We start from the raw sequence: 18,170 nt of genomic DNA on the forward strand, positions 1-18,170 counted from the left end.
ACTGTTCTAATTTTTGACAGCATAACTGTTAGCGCCTCTGATTTTAAATACATTTCTATAATGTATTCTATCAGTCAAGAACCCAACAGGAAACAGATGGTACACCAAAAGTGGGATAATTTGAGGATGCAATAAAAGGACTATTTACAAAGAGATGAAAAAACATTACCTCCTAACTACACAGGATCAGCAGGTTGCCATCAGTGCCCTAGAATTCACTTTTCAAAAAAGTAGGGAGGACTGGATAGCCCATGGGTCCAGCAGAAAATGGGCTTAGCATCCCTGGGTTTTAACTTCCCTTGGATCTCAGTTTCATGTCCTGCTCTCCATTCCCTGTGCCAGACAGCCAAGCTTAGAATAGATTGGGAAGTCCAAATAGACTGGTTTTCAGGAAGACAAAATTCAGGGATTAGGGTTAGAGGGTACAATCAGAGAAGCAAAAGAAGGCTCCCACCTGTGTAGTTTGCATTTTAAGCTATACTTAGAAGGGACCAGAAAGAAGGGAGGAGACACAGCTGTAGTTGGAGGTTGGTCTGTTCTAGGCAAGTCCTCAAACATCTGTTAGCTATTTAAAAATATAAATAAACTGGCTGTGATGGCCCAAAGCTTTTGGGACTCCAGAGGTAGAGACAATCCGCTGTGACTTTGTGGACAATCTGGTCTTTACTTAACAATTTCTTTACTACCTAGGATTGCAATCTATATGTCTATAAAGGAAGGAAGGAAGGAAGAAAGGAAGGAAGGAAGGGAGGGAGGGAGGGAGGGAGGGAGGGAGGGAGGGAGGAAGGAAGGAAGGAAGAAACTGATGAATTGTTCTGAAATGGTAGGTTTCTAATGTGTTATGCAGAAAAAAATAGTTGATTATTTTAATGGATATAACATCAAAAGCACCCAGTATATTGAATCATCATTCTAAATTGTGAATAAAGTTCAATTTTAAAATAATTCAGAGTTCCGATTCTTATTGTAAGCCCCCTTTTAAAAATAAATCATGGTTCTATTAGATCTCTTACTGTGATATAAAATCAAATTTCAGTTAAATGATAATCAAATTATGAGATCTTTACTTGTCCTTGTGCCTCTCACTTCTCTTGATGTAAATTTTATGAAGAAAATATAAGACTCTAAGATAAACATAGGATTTGTATGTAAAACTACAAAAAATGTAGTATAGGGAAGATGGGGAAAGGCAAGTAAGAACCTAGGTTGGGACATTTATATTAATGTTTGTGATGAAATGGGGTTTATGTCCTTACAAAATGAGAACTTGCATGAGACTTCTCGTCGGATTCCAGAAACAGGCTATTTATTTAGGGAAATTTCTTAAATAATAGTGTCTGCATTTGTGGCAGAGACCTGGGTAGCCCTTTAATGGTCACAGCATCTTTGCAGAAAATGAAAGAGTCACGGAAGGCCAAACATCTGCAGAAGAGCACAAATAGCTCTAATCTGAAATGCATGATTTATCAAATGGGAACATGATTGCCAGCAATCTTACTTTTTTGGGTGATTACAAAGTTGAGCGTAGTAGTGCATGTGACTCTATAAGAGGACTTCAAAGGAGCTTTTAAAAACAATTATGCAAGAGTCTTGGAGATTTTTAATGTAAGAACAAGGCCTTTGGAGAGGCTAGAAAGACATACAAAAAAAAAGTGGGGAGGAGCTAAGGAGGACCTTCAATCAGAGGAGAGAGTATTAACAGAGACTCCTTAGGGAGATGCTTGTATTTACTTGTCTGGGATAGGCTGATCTACATAATTGAGTAAAGCAGAATAAACATCTGCAAAATACAACATTTGCATGTGTGGGTAAAACAGAATTACACCATCTCAAGGTCACATCATGAATGTATGAATACAGGATCACAGAATGAGTTAGTTCATTCTGAATGTATGTAACAGACTTCTGAAGAACAAACACCATACTGTCAAGGTTATCTATTGAAGTTAGTTGCATCATCCTGAAATACATGGACTATTAAGTCAAAAGCCTGCTATGAAAAACCTCCCCGTTCTCCTATTCACAGTGTGACTCTAAAAACATACTCTACTCCTTCTGTTTGTTAGATGAGAATAATTAGACTTAAATGAGAAAAAATACTTCCACAGTATTAATAATATTTACAACTTATTAGTAACTGATCAATTAATATTGTGTGTGCTTTTTTTTTTACATTAGATTTCCACTTAACAAATTACCCACCTCCTTTATCTATATTCTTTTTAATCAACAAAATCTAAGAGCTGATTGCATTGGAGTTAGTGTGAAAGTTAATTATGTTTCCCAACAAAAGTGGCCATAAAATAGAGAATGATGTTAAATATGGTAGTAAGAAAGCCACTTTGGAAGAACTTTTAAGGAAAGAGAGAATCAGTGAGGTCGGTGGAACATTTTATAATTTGAGTTAATATCATAATACTTAAATTTAGAATTTCTGTGTTGACATTTTAATTTGTTTCTTTGAAAACCTCAAAAATTGATACATGCTTGCATAAATTGACCTCGTTAAAGATTTTATTTTCAGTTTGAGTGTGTGTGTGTGTGTGTGTGTGTGTGTGTGTAGGTTTATTCCCATAAGTGCAATACCTACAGAGGACAAAACTGGAACCCTGGAGCTAAAATCACAGGCAGTTGTGACCTCCTACATGTGCCTGCTACGAACTGAACTCTGATCCTTGGGAAGACCAGCCTACATATTTAACTTCTGCACCATCTCTCCATCTCCCTATTTAAAAATTCTTCATTTTCCTCTGGGTATTTTGTCTGCTAATACCAGAAGGTCTTCTTTTTCCCTTGCAGTTATAATTGGTTGTAGGTTTTGAGTAAATGTATTAGTTGAACAAACAAAAGCACAGCACGACTTAGAGCACTGTGTACAAACTATAGTTCAGGATACCACATTTGATGTTTTAAGCAGACAATTATATGGATAAAAACAAATTTTCTTCACGAATAAGTATAACATCGTCTATTAAAGGAACCAGAGTCATTTAAAAATCACTTAATTCATGTGCTTACTATCTATCTCTGTTTGAAATCCCACCAAGACTCTCATAGAGAGTCCATGTTTTCAACTTCCCAATCACCTCTTAAAGACTCTACTGCAAGGTGTAAGATTTGTCACACATATTGTGATTTCAAGTGTTTCATCTTGAGTATGAAAAAGTGGCATTTACTTTTGCTTAGTAGTCATCTTTAGCTGTACTCATATTTTGAGTGATATTTTTGTACTCTAAAGCTACAAAAATATAAATTATATCTTTGATATAAAATATTGGATTAACTTTTTTATTTCTTGATTTATGGATGCCTCTAACGAATCCTTAGGTGTTGCTGGATATTTAGGGGTTTTTTTGTTTTGCTTTGATTTTTGTTTTTGATCTATACTAATATTTTATGATACAAGTCATTATAGAGCAATAGTAGCTGATTACTAAGTAGGGAAAAGTTTATTCACAATCTCTTGCTACAAATAAAATACAGGTGTTTCTAAGTAAAACTTTCATTCTTCAAAATAGTTCTACTTTGTTGAAGGTGTTTACAACTGAAGACTCTCCATTCATAAGGAGGGTTCATTCTAGATGTTAACTGACTGGTTTGATTAAAAACTAAAGCTGTCTCCATATTGTTAAGTTTTAAAACTAATCTAGTTTCCATAATACCATTTATGTATGATTTCAGGATTGTCCATTTGGTATTAGATAGTCAACTGGTGTGCTCGCTGCATGGGAAAAGTATTTTTCTCCTCTCAGTATTCCTTAGCTGCCTGTAGTCCTTTGTGAAGGGTTGAGGCCTCATGGTTTGTTTGTTTTTTTTTTTTTCCAGTCCAATTTGGCATTTCTATTAGTGTGGTCTTTGTTCAGCTTGTTTGGAGAGTTATGTTGATGAGAATTTATGGATGTAGCTTCTGACATTGATTATTAGAAGATACAATCTCACAGAAAATTCTCTGATCCTCTGGATCTTGCCATCTTTAAGTAGGGTGTTTCTGGCAGCCAGTTGTAAGTCCCTCTTTAAAGAAACCTTGTAATACTATTGAGTGATTTAAGACTCATTAATGGTGCTAAGAATCTTCATTAGCATTGAAGTTGCATCTATTGCACTGCTGTGGAACCTCAGATAAAACAGACATAGATGCTTGCCACTGGCCTTTTTTGAATGGGATTCATTACAGGGTACTCTCCTCACTAAAATGCTTTTAATTATTAAATGTATGTGAGAGTTCTGACATGAGTTATATTTGGCTCTTAATAAATATCAACTCATAATTCTGAATTTGTCAGTCAGTGCTTACATTGACTTGTGCGTCTCTATTTTGTTTGGTGGCTTGTGATTATTTTAATTGTGAGTTAGTGGCACATGTCAAGAACATTTCTTTTAAATACAAGATAAGACAAAGATGGACACTTTGGAAATATCTAGGTTTATGATATATACACATAAATGTAACAATGTTATATATTTAGATGGTATCACTATTATATTCATAGTTATGGTTCAGCCTTACTGATAATGGACGCATGTGTGGGAATTTGCATTTCATTTGGGCAAGCAGGTACTTTTTACTTTTCAGTGAAACGTGGTGAAATGAGTTGATTTGATATCTGCTCATTGCAGACTAATACAAAAGTTGAAGAGCACTTTTTAAGTTGCACATCCCTTCCATTTTTCATCCTACAGCCAAGTCATTTGGCAAGTATTTCCAGTAGGCATAGAATGCCAGTATATTATCAGAGGCATGACTAGTTCTTGTAGACATGATCAAGATTTAGTCCCAGAGTTTTGAATTTACTCCAATAGAAGATCCAAACTACAAACATTAAATATTAAATATCCATAGGATCTACTACCTGAGTTATAATGTTAAAAAAGGAGTAAAATAAATAATAAATAGTATGAATATTAGAAGAAAAAAATACTTTTGTTGTTGTCGTCATTGCTGTTACTGTTGTTGTTGTTTACACAATGGCTTGTGTACCCCAATCTGGCTTCAAACTTACTACATTTGATCTTAAACTTCTGGTTTTTCAGCTACAGTCCTGTTCTGGAAATAGAACCCAGGGCTGTATATATGCTAGGTGAGCATTCTATTGACAGAGTTACAGTGTCAGTCATCCTTCCTTTCACTTTATTCTGAAAACATGAAGAAAACACATTCCTTCTGTAATAGCATCAGGGGACTTGTTTATCTTAGTGTATACAGAATAGTTCACGGTTATTAATTGGTATGAATATGTATTAGCAGAGGTGTGAACTACAAGCTGTAGTATTAATTACAAACTTCACCTCAATTACACAGCTGGCTTTCTGTACCAGTTTCTCTTATTTTTTGAAATTGTAATTACGTCCCTGAAACAGTCTTGTCTTTTGTGTTGGTTTACCAGACTCAGTAAGTTATTTGCCCTAGTTTCTAGGGAGAGGAATCCACGTAACGACTTTCCAGAACAGCACTGGCTTATGGCTCATCTACCATTTCCTAAATTTCATTTCCTCTTGTAAACTGTAGGTTAGAGGAAATTCAGAGTGTATCAATCTATAATGCCATACAAAATTTTAAGAGGAAACAGTAGGCCAAGAAGAAACCCATCCAAGTACCATGTTACAAGAATATTAAATGTGAATATTCATTTTAATGTAATTTGTAGAATTTAAATGCAACATAAATCTCATTGAAAGCTGAAACAGTCAAATTGATAAAAATAACCTTAAAATAATTTTCTTCATGTAATTTAAATTGATTAAATTCCATTTCTTGTTCAACCTACAAAAGGGACATCTCTAACCTAAGACACAGTGCCATTTTCAGTCAAAACAGACTTAAAGCAATAAAATACTCTTCCAAATACAAAGTCTTATAATGAGCAAATCTAACTGCTTGCCTCATTATAAATTAATGTTTTTTCTCGTTCAACCGATATTTATTGAATGCCTTTGCCCTGAATTGAACAGTCTATGCTCATAAGCAGCTTAAATTTTATTGAAAGAAAAAGACTCTTCTGAGAAAACAATTAACAAGCTAATTCCAGATTGTGGTAATTGCTTGAAGGCAGTGAACAGAAAGCCAAGATGGAGCCTAAGTTAAGACAGTCACTCTGGATAGGCTGTTCTGTAGGAGCTTCTCTGAGAGGGAAGGATTTGAGTGATGGAAGGGAGGGGAACAAGGGGGGAGGTGTGTTATAGACATAGAGAACAAAGGTGGGGGTGGAAAGGCATTGTGAGAAAACAATAGGAGAGGCTAGTGGGAAAGGAGAAGAGAAACAAAACATGTGAGAAAGAGTCAGCCAAAGTCAGTTTGGATTCTCTTAGAATAGCCACTATATTTTTCACAGATGAGATGTACTCTGTGTTTTGTGTGGAGGATGGAATCAGGGACACAGATGGAAAGGACTGAGGTCCAGCTTCTGCACTGTCTTGTAGGGGAACCAATGGGGACAGACTTATAGGAGAAAGTGGGATAGTAGAGAATTGAGGCAGAGCGACCTGCAGGACTCACGAAACAAGGAAGAAATCAATAAGAAACCTGCTCTGGGAAGCATTTTTGTACTACAGAAAAGAAAACTAAATTAAGAAACATCATTATGAATAAGCAATAACATATTCCCAGTCTACACCTCCAGTTTTTCAGATTCACCCAAGTATATTCCTGGAATGAGGCTCCGTGGCTTCTTGGTTTAGTTCCATATGATATAGGTGCAGTTTGGAAAGTACAGTCTAGGCTATTTCCTCCAGAGTAGAGCTCTGTCTCATTTTTCAGTTTCTAGCTGAGCTCTGAGCTCCTACAGTTGAGCAAAAGTAGGTTGTCAAATCCAAAAATATGAACTTCCATTCTTTCTTCTCTTTCTAAGTAGCCAAGAGTACATCAGATTATTTAGGACAAAATGATTAGGCATAGATAGAAGGCTCATGTGGGCTGTATATTAGTGAAGATGCTTACAAAGTACAGTATGGTTTTAAGCATAAAAAATTATGGATCCAAAGTAATCTTGGTAGAAGATTAGACTTTAACATTTTGCAAAATGATGGAGTAAAGCAAATGTGAGAGTCATTAGAATATTTTGTCACCATCTCCAGTCACCTGAGATACAACTAGAATGCCCCAAAGGCACTCTGGAGACTTCAATGAATTGCATTTGAAACACATTTAGGTAATTTTGGTTGAAGTTGTTAGTGACCCATTGAATACTTACATAATCAAATCTCTTTAGGAGCCAGAAGAAGAAGTGTGAAGGAAAATACTTTCCAAAAGAAGATCATTCCCTTGTATGGATGCTAAGGCTAGGATTAAGTCTCTAAGAGGGTTATTTTTTGTTTGTTGTTTTTTTTTTCTCTTCTGCACTTGGCATTAAGCACTAACAACTCATATTGCCAATTCTCTTCTAGAATCACAACTACGGCTGCCTGCATGATGGACCTAAGGCGGTATCCACTGGATGAACAAAACTGTACATTGGAGATTGAAAGCTGTAAGTGTCGGCAGATCCAGCCTGGCTGGACTTCATGTTTGAGGCTCACCTTAGGCATGCTAAGCAGGATCATACTTCAATCAACCAATCAATGATCTTGACAAAGTTGCTAGAGTAGTATTTGAAATTTGGTCCAGGCAAACATTGACACATTCTCTCCACCTTAATGCTGTCACTTTCTTACATCTATCTCGAAATCCTTGAGAACATGTTTAGGGAAAAGTGTGATTTGTCAACAAAAACAGTACTAATACCCTGGAAGGAAATCACAGACTGTTCAGGCATTTGATTTGGTACGAAATTGGTGCAAAGGTTAACACAAGCCTTAGAAAGAATGTGAAGGTGACAGCATGTGATAAAATGGCCCAGTTGTCCTTGACACTCATGAATACTATCCCTTATAGTTGATAAGTGAATGTGGAATGTGGCCATGAAGACTGACTGCATTAGGAACGTCAGACTATTGCTTCTCAGCCTTTTGGCTAAGATCATGTGTAAGAAGGTCGGACTGTGGAGTTTGTTTGCTTGTTTTTGCTTTGAAGCAGGATTGTCAGAATTGGAAACTTAGCTTCTGGCAGAAGGCCAAAGGCCATACAGGAAGCAAGACGTGTGTGTGTGTGTGTGTGTGTGAAAGAGAGAGTGAGACTATGAAAGAAAGAGAGTGAGCAAGCATGCCTTTAGGTGTGAATGTTGATTCTATATATGATGCTGGCCTGTTTTGTAATGTGTTTGCTTTTTTAGCACAATGGATTTCATGATCGTGAGTTAGTCATCTGCCATGCTGGGGGGAGGGGCTAAAATGTTGATTCTGTAATCTTTCTGCATCCTAGACATCTGCATTTAAGGGTAAGGAGAAGCTTGAGTCTGCTTTTTCCACCCATGCTTTGGAGCACTTTTGTATCTTATCCCAGTCCATAGTTAGAAGTTGACCATTTTAACTCAGTGTTCAGTACAGCAAGAAGCTGGACTGTGTGATATTTTCTGCCTCCGAGAAAAATTTTAACTGTGGCAAGCAGCAAGAGTCTAAATCACTGCTCTGAGCAGACAGAGCATTTATGAAACTTTGTGCATATTTTTACTCATTTTAAAAAGACAGCTTCTAGGGGTAATTAAATTTACACACACTTATATAGAAACTAATTGCATGCTTATATTCTAACTCATCGTTATTTCCAAATTACTTCTTCACATTATATAAAACTAGTTCATTTAGCTGGCCTATAGGATTTCACTGATTAATTTTATGTAAATATCTTTGAGATGGCATTGCTTGTTACATGTGCTTAACTTGTGGTACAATATTTCTCAAAGACCAAATTTTTAGGCAGTTTCAGATGCTCAGTGGGAGGATTTCTTGGAAAAAAAGTTTGCTTTTTGGTGCCACTTTATTTTATTATGATTATGGTTTGGGAGGTAAAATTTTACTGAACTCATAAGGCAACATAGTTATTCATGGATGGAGGAATCATAGTGATCTTACTTCAAGTTCTTTGTTGTCCTCTTAAAACAAAAACAAACAAACAAACAAACAAACAAACAAAAAAGCTGGTTTGTTTTAAAGAAGGAATACCAGCAGAAACAGACAGCTCTCAAGGGTTAAATTACAACTTGAAAGTAGCAATTTTTAAATTTACACAATAACTTGCTGGTGTGGTCATAGATCATTGCTATGTCTTGGGAATGACACTGATATTGGATGACCAGATTAAACCATCCCTTTTCTCAATGCCCATTTAAATAGTCTGTTCTAAAGGGAATTGGTACTAAAGATTTATCCAGATGGCTAATCATCATTGTAGAAAATGAGATGTGATGATGTTTTCACAATGCATGTGATATGAGAACCTTTTTATTTTTCCATTTTGCTGAATGTATTCAAATTGTATCCCATAAACAAAAAGCATATAGATGATGCCTGGAACCTCATTAATATCCACCTTAGCCAATTGTTTCCCTTAGTAGCCCAGAGAATCATCAGACTATCGTTTTCCTTCCTTTATCCATGTTCCTTCTCTCTCTTCCTCATCATTTTTTCTCCTCTTGTTCTTTCTGTTCTCATCTCTCAGACCACAGTTGCCCCAATACTATTGTTAAATTATAATGATCTATCAATAAATATTCAGTACAGAAAGCATAACCTGTGTCTGGAATGCTTCAAGTAAGGAGCATAAAAATATATTCATCCACCCATCTATCTATTCATTCATTCATTCATTCATTCATTCATTCAATAATTACTTTCTTCATTAAACCCTCATTGGACACTAACTACTTAGTTATAATAAGCTTATGGATATAATGAAAAGAGTAAAATACAGTATTTTGATAAATTAAATAATATTGGTAGGATAATGTCATTCTTTAAGTTAAACAAATGATACTTAGAACAAACCTTAAAATCTATCTTGAGAATTTTAGATGGCCAGTATGGACTATCTAGTTCATGACTACTATAAGGTCAACATCAGTAATTCTAGGATGGAGGAGGCAGTAAGCACTCTGGGCTAAACTGATACAGTGATAGGGAGTATTTTGGAACACAGGTAGAATACCCATTATATCTTCTTCAGTGAAGTAGGCAAGCAGAAGCTGCTGTTCTTCGAATTACTGTTTATTAGTAATACAATACTATAATGTTCAGAGATACTTAGATAAACAAGGTACCATTTCTGTGCCATGATTCTGTAGACACCGTCACCATTGATATCACCAAATTATCCCTAGAATATTGGACTCAGTTAAACACACAACCCTTTATGAGAGAGATCTGACAACTAGAACTACTGAAGAAAATGTAAATAATATACAAAACAGACAGCTTAAACACACGGTACCAGAAATTGGAGATGGAGTAGACTCATTTACCCCGAGGAGGAGCATTGTGTTTGGGAGGAATAGATGCAGCATTTGAACAGGAGAGTTGTTTTTCAGATAACGACTACAGGATTTCCTCTTAAGAACCTTGATTGTATCTGACATAGAGGGGAAAATAGACCAATGCTAAAAGATGCCAAAAGGCAACTTAGGTCAGAAAAGTTAAAGAAAAGCTTTAGGCAATTATAGCTGGTGAAAATCAAATGGGTGGCTGTATTTTGCAAGACCATTTACTGGGCATGAAGAAATTATTTTATTGGGAGAGTGATGAGATTAAATAGTTTCTAAGTAGCTGTGGGTTGAGGGTTACTTGGCACCAGCAAAAGCTGAAAGAATTTAATTAAAGGATGATAAGGCAGTGCTGGTTTATGTAAGGCTGCAGAGCCCATCTGCATATCCCGCTGGGAGTGATGCTGTTTAGGAAAAGATAAAAATCGAATCCTTGCTAAGCTTCAAGTCTGTGTGTGTGTGTGTGTGTGTGTGTGTGTGTGTGTGTGTGTGTGTTCATGTGTACATATGTTTATGCTTGTTTACTATGACTTAGCCACATTTTTTTCTTTTCACAAATTTTTCTCATATGAATATATTTTACAGTTGTATCTGTGCAGAATTAGCTAAGACACTAGTAAGACCCATTGTAGATGCACTCTTTTAAAAATAATCTTAGTCCTTTCAAATCTGTTCCTCCTCATAAGAAAATGTATTTATGACTATTTATATCTGTACTGGACAGGGAAAGGTGGAGATACATAAATGAATAAAATGACCAAGACTTTTAAATGAGCCTTGAATTATTTTGAATTAATATATTTCTCTGTCACTCCAGTAAAGCCTAGTTACAATTATTTACCCAAGAAAAAGCCAAGAGTATTGCAAGTGATCCCTCAGTCATTGCATAATATTCAGCTGGAATTGCTGTTTGGGTTTGACAGTCTCTAGAATTTTATCTAGGCTTGCAAAAGGCAAGGCTGTATCTTCCCACACTTGCTATGTTTTATATTCTGTTGGACTATGGTCCAGGCAAATAGATATCAGTCCCCAGGGGCCATAGATAAGTCTTACTGGTGTCAATAGAATTTAAGCACCTTGGGCAGAAGTTGTTTCTCACTTTGATATTTGAACTTGAATTCTTCTGCCATTCAGTTCTGAAAACATTTAAAACCACCACCTTGGATGTGAAAAGTGTATCTTAACCTGGGTGAAAAATCCTTTCACTCAATAAAGTCTTTCTCTTTAAAACAGCTATTTCTGTTTTAAATAAAATATCATTTAAATGACCATGTCTATTAATAAACACAGCAATTTATTATCATACACTTATAAGTGTACATATATTTATGAATATATTATATATTGAACTTTCCAATATGATATATAAATTTAAATTCACATTTAGCAAAATGAAATAAAATCAGAGATTTAATTCATTGCTTACACTATGTATATGTTGACATATTGACTCAGTGTATAGCTAGGAGCTGCCATATTGAACAGAAGACAGTTAAGATAGTTCTGTCATCACACAGAAGTTTATTGAAAGATACTAAAATATAAGGTGGATTCATATAAATCTAACATCCCCATCAGAAAAACCCATAAAATTTAATATACTTTGATTCTCTCACATGGAGCCTATACATCCTTCCAGGCTGAGGATTTTACAATATCACTTCTTCACACTATAGTTGCATCGATGATGGTAGTTAATGATATTATAAACCATAGGGTTGAAAGAAGAAAGAATATAATTACAAATGAAAATTAACATTCTCATATCCGCTATACTTTTGAACAGATCTGGAGCAGGGTATAGGTTTGATAATGTGTCGGCACCTGCCAAGGATTTTCTACTCTCAAATCTTATCACTTGTCATGTTCTCAGAGAAGAATAATAAGACTACATTCATTATATTCATATCTTCAGGTGTCTTTGCTTTATGTAAAAATCACAAAGATGGAAAGGAACCTGAAGCACATTAGAATTCAAATGACAATTGTTATATTTGCAAAGGAAAACACTTTTATTAACCCTAATGGGGTAATCCTAAATAAAGCGTAGTTCAGTGTTATAAAATTAGTACGTTCCACTCTCATAATTGAAGTCTTATTTATTCATTCCATTTACCTCAACACATCATTAGGGTCCTCCCGATACAGTGTGCTAAGTAAAAGGTTATAGATTTTCTAGTGTAGCAGAGTTGCTGCCTGCCCACAGGGCACACCATAGGTAGGTATGTGGTTTTCCTTCTGGCTTCAGTCAAGACTTTCATGTGAATAAGAGATGCTTTTTGGCATCCATTCTTTTAGCAACTAAAGATAACATTATTTAGTGACAGAATTGATCCCCTATTAGATTTTTATCCTGTAATATTTCAAGAAAAATATTATAAATACCATAATAAATGTGAGCATGCTGAACCCAGTGACTTCCAACTTTGAACCACAAAGCCCATCCTTAGGGAGAGGCTCTCAGAGTAACACACTCCTCTGGCTGTGTTTGATAAACAGAGCTGTTCAGATTAGGAAAGGGAAGGGTGACAATGCTACAGACTTCAAATTGAAACATTTTGTAAAGGACAAAAAAGTGAGCTTCTGGGTCTCTCAGGACACTGGGTGTTTGAATGATGCACTGCTCAGAAATGATGCTCTGCCCGGAAATGTTCTGTCCAGAAAGTGGCATTGGGCATCTTTACCTTTCACAATCTGTTGCCGCCCCCCTCTTACAGTTTCTACTACTAGGCTGATTCCTGCTCTCAATCTGATTACTCTGAAAATGCAGTGCAGGTCCTCAGTGCACAAGCTTCATGGGGGAAGGAGAGGAAGGCAAACCCGTTTGTTTAGGGTTTTTTTTTTTTTGTTTGTTTGTTTGTTTGTTTCTGTTTTGGTTTTGGTTTTTTTTGTTTGCTTGTTTGTTTTTGACTGAGGGGTTGTGTCAATGCTCTGTTGCTGTGTATAGTGTCTCTTTCTGGCTGTCCTTCAGTTGATCCTCCATCAGGCAGGATTAGGAGAAACTGGCACAGCTGTGGGTTGCTTAGTGTTTAGGGTGAAAATTGGAAACATGACGTGAGTCTCCCAAGCTATACCCCTAAGCACACCCACAGACCTTCTCAGCAGCACTTTCAGACAATGTATTTTGTTTTCATTTGACAGTTGCAGCCCACTGAACTGTGACGCATCCAAAATTTGACTCACTGCATTACCTTTCCAAGATTTCTCTCTTTTCGTGGGCCTTAAATAATGGTGGTTATTTTTTGAAAATCAAATCTCTCTCTTTGCGATGGCTTCCAATTCTATTCCGTGTGCCCATGCTGATCTCTGTGACAGTCAACCCAGTAGTTATTATTTAATGACATCATGATTGTTACCATATATCAAATAGTGCCTGCCATGTTCCATGCTGTCTAGACACAGGCTTGACTTCTCCCTATCTCCTGTGGCAGCTATTATACACACACACACACACACACACACACATTCACACACACATACATGCAAACATAGTTGGATATATAATAGAAGCACACAAAGGCCAAGAAGTGAATGTATTGCTTAAGGTTTAGTTGCAGCAAATAGAACTCTGTAGCTAGGTTTTAAGGCAGAAGAGAAATCTTGAGAGGACTGGAGAAATAGAAACTAGACTGAGATTTCTGATGTGACTCACAGAATTGCAGCCCAGCCTTCTGTTGTCAAAGCAGCAGCTTCTCAGGGGTTAGTGTGACCATCTGATGAATACAGGGGCTACTACTCAGTCACTAAAGCAGAGCTTCCCTTCTTGTTATATAATCTATGCTAATGTCCTAGAATCTGTAAGCTGTACGCCTCTCTCTACATAGTCCAGCTCCAAATTCAAGTCTCAGCAAGTGCATCTGATCTACAGATCTCCCACCTCACTGGAAACTGTAGAGCAAAGCCTGCTGGAGAATGCAGGTCTCAGTGAGACAACTGCCAATATGAAACAGTATCTAAGCCTAGATATTACCTCAGTTGGTCTGCTGTTAGAGCTCACACCTTTAATTGTTTGTATTTATTATAAACCTCCTTATTTATATCTCTAATACAATTAACAAACTTCACTTTGTTCACAAGCATTTGTACATTTATTAAATTCCATCTACACAGTTGTATGCTTTTAGAGGAATTTGATACTTTCATCTTTTTCTTTATAAATTAACAATCCCATTCTGTAATGTAGAATTCACATCCCTTGAAAAGCCAGACATTCACAATCTCCCTGCTTTACAACCAGAAGGTGGATGCAAAGAGAACACCACCGGTCATATACTTTTGAGTTGTAAGTATATAACATGAGACCAGACAAAGGCATCGAGTCTATGGAGAAAATCAATGACAGTTTGTATGTGTATCACTGTGCTCAGTAGCACATGTCCATGGCGTCTACAGTGAACCCCCAGTTGCAGCCCATTGGCTGTGGTACAAATGATGAGTCTGAACTTTGTCTTGTGATACCGTTAATTTTCAGTTTAATATTCTCCTATTTAATTTAACCCAGGACAGTTCTTATTATTTGCAACTAACAACCACGGTTTTTAAAGGGATTGGTTTTTGTGTTACTCAAATAAGACTATAAAATACTTAATGTGAAATTTCCCATGGACACACACATAACATCTATGATAATATATACTGTATTGGGCATTCATTAAATATATGAAAAGCTTACATTCAATGCCTTGTTTTAGCATGCGAGCCCTGTGAGAATGGGTTAGGAAGGGTCATAGAACTAATGAGGTGTAGTGTTGTTATGCAATCCCAGAAAGTCTCTTCACACATATCCTACTTTAAGTAAATATACCAGTGAGCCATATCAGTAAAACACCTCAGTCCCTGTTATTAATGAAAGGGCTATTAATTTGTCATTAGTATCTTGGTATCAATATGTGTATGTATCTCCTAAATGATTGCTAGTCAGTGATTCCCTAATTTTTTTTCCTGACAGTTAGAAAATAAAAGACTTATTTCTTACCAAAGTAAAGGCACTCTATTAAATTAATTGATTTCAAATGCCCCTTGTAAAAATCATGCTTAAAGAAGATATTTACTATAGTCATAAATGCTGAGTCTATTTGTTTATATGTATAGTAAATTATGGCTTGAGTAACACTTAATAAAATTTACTGCCAAATAATCAAATTAATTAACAGAATCAGGAAACATACATCAGGGATGAACTGCCCTTGATGGAATGATGATGCATATTTTCAATTATAATTATATAGTAATAACAAACACAAGAGAGCATATAAACTGCTACAATATGCAGGAAAGCTGTGATGTGAATACATCTTGCAATTCTGCAAAGCTTTAAACTTTAAGGACCATGCTACACTAACTCGTTATGTCTTGCTTCTCCTTGCCTTTGTCTTCCTCATTCTCTTCCTCTTCTTTCTCCTCCTTGTCTTCTCCTTCTTCTTACCTTCTTCTTTCTCCTTCTCCTCCTTATCCCCTTGTCTTCTTCTCTTCCTCCTCCTTGTTCCCTCATCCTCCCCCTCCCTTTCCCCTCCTCCTTCTCCTTCTTGTTCTTCTCCTTCTTCTTTGAGACAAAGGCTTATATTTCAGGCTTGTCTGGAACTCACTATGTAACCCAGGCTGACCTCAAACTCATAGCAATCCCCTACTTCAGCTTTTAGGTTTTGGCATTACAGGAATGTAATAAAACAGTTGGCTCAATGTTTTGGATTGTGCAGATACACCATCAGCAACAACAAAAATAAATCCTTAAATTTAGCGAAAACATCCCTTTTGATTTGACATGTAGACACTAGCAGTTTCCACTTTAAAAAAATCTCTCTTTGCTGTGTATTTTGACTAAGTCGTCTCCTTGGTCATCTCACAGATTTCTTGTAGTAACATCCTGAACAGTAACCATGTCACCCCCTATTATAAAAAGAATTTAGCCAGACCAGAAATTGTTGACATTGGAATTAGCTTCATTCCCAGCGTATAACAATTTTTAAAGTGTTTTCCTCATTTTATTGAGATATAAAGGGCAAATCAAAATTAAATATCCACACTGTATAAAATATGAAGTTTAATAAGTTTATAATTATATTCTGAGATCTCTATCCCTCTGATTATCCTTCTAGAAAAGAACCCATGGTCTGAGATCCAACACCTCTCAGAGATCCTCCTTTAACATCTCTTTAGCAGCTATTAAGTGTGATATTCTTCTTTCCTGGTTAGTTTTTGTATCAGGAAGTGCCTTAAACTGTAGCTTTCTCTTTTGGGAGGGTGAGCTTTTGTTAGACCTTGGCATTGTAGCAATGATGATTTTGCTGGCCTTAGCAAATGCCTTGGCCGTCGGTCTTCTAAAAAGGTTCCAATGAGCCTGTTTCTCCTCCTGTTCTTAATGTATGATAAAATTCACATGTAAAATCATCTTTACTAAGTTTGCTTCTCAGTAAGTTTTTAGTAAATTAAGAGTTCAATAGTTATGGGTTTTTAATAGATTAAGGTCTCCCTTCTTGCAAAATGTTGAGGAAGTTGTATATTTCAATAAACATTTTTTCCTTAAGAAGCATATCTGCATAAAATGTCTAATTGTGTTTTTCATAACACTCTTGCTTATTCGACGGGTATTAATAGTCCCTTTTCATTCTTTGATATTGGTAACCTATATTCTCTTTGCATTGGTAAATTGCTGTCTGTCTGTCATTCCCTTTAGTATTAAAAGACTCTCTTTGGCATTTGCCATGTTTCTCTTTTTCCCTTTGGATTTTTCTGTCCACATACCATCTTTTCCCAGGTTTTGGGTTGTTTTGTTTTGTTTTGTTTTGTTTATCTTGAGCCACTGATTAAATCATCTACCCTCCTCCAACTCCTCCCAGGTTCTCCACCTTCCCTCCCACAAGGATCCACTTCCTTTCTGTTTTTCATTAGAAAAGAACAGGATTCTAAGAGAAAATATTAACTATAACAAAACATAATAAGATTTAAAAAAAATACTACATTGAACTTGGACAGGATGAACAAATAAAAGGAAGAGATCCCAGAGAAGGCAAAAGAATTAGAGACCCACTTGTTCTCACACTTAGGAGTTCCATAAAAACACTAACCCGGAAGTCATAATATATATGAACAGGACCTGGTACAGATCTATGCAGGCCCTGTTCATGCTGCTACAGTCTCTGAGTTCTTATGAGCTTTGCTCATGGTGACTTAGAGGGCCTTATTTTTTTTTCTTTTTACAGCATTTTCAGCAAGTGTAAATTTTTTAAACAAATTTTATTAGATATTTTCTTCATTTACATTTCAAAGGCTATCCCGAAAGTTCCCTATACCCTCCCTCCCGTCATGATCCCCTACCCATCCACTCCCGCTTCCTGGCCCTGGCGTTCCTCTGTACTGGGGCATATAAAGTTTGCAAGACCAAGGGGCCTCTCTTCCCAATGATGGCCAACTAGGCCATCTTCTGCTACATATACAGCTAGAGACACAAGCTATGGGTGGTACTGGTTAGTTCATATTGTTTGTTCCTCCTATAGGTCTACAGACCCCTTCAGATCCTTGGGTACTTTCTCTAGCTCCTCCATTGGGGGCCCTGTGTTTCATCAAATAGCATCTACTTCTGTATTTGCTAGGCACTGGATAAAATTTGCAAAACACATGAAAATCAAGAAGAAGGAAGACCAAAGTGTGGATCTTCATTCCTCCTTAGAATAGGGAACAAAATACCCATGGAAGGAGTTACAGAGACAAAGTTTGGAGCTGAGATGAAACAATGGACCATCCAGAGACTGCCCCACCTGGGGATCCATCTCATATTCAGCCACCAAACCCAGACACTATTGTATATGCCAGCAAGATTTTGCTGAC

General features: G+C 36.4%; 1 protein-coding gene across 6 annotated transcripts in view; it reads left to right on the forward strand.

The window, feature by feature from the left end:
* Gabrb2 (gamma-aminobutyric acid (GABA) A receptor, subunit beta 2) overlaps nt 1–18,170 on the forward strand; it is a 213,077-nt gene that overhangs the window by 102,517 nt on the left and 92,390 nt on the right. For all 6 annotated transcript variants that reach the window (XM_030245560.1, NM_008070.5, NM_001362649.2 and 3 more), the window contains one exon: nt 7,381–7,463. In XM_030245560.1, coding sequence (XP_030101420.1) covers nt 7,381–7,463 — 83 coding nt within the window. The remainder of the gene's footprint in view (nt 1–7,380; nt 7,464–18,170) is intronic.

The sequence above is a fragment of the Mus musculus genome, chromosome 11 (genome assembly GCF_000001635.26).
Source record: "Mus musculus strain C57BL/6J chromosome 11, GRCm38.p6 C57BL/6J".
Lineage (NCBI taxonomy): Eukaryota > Metazoa > Chordata > Mammalia > Rodentia > Muridae > Mus > Mus musculus.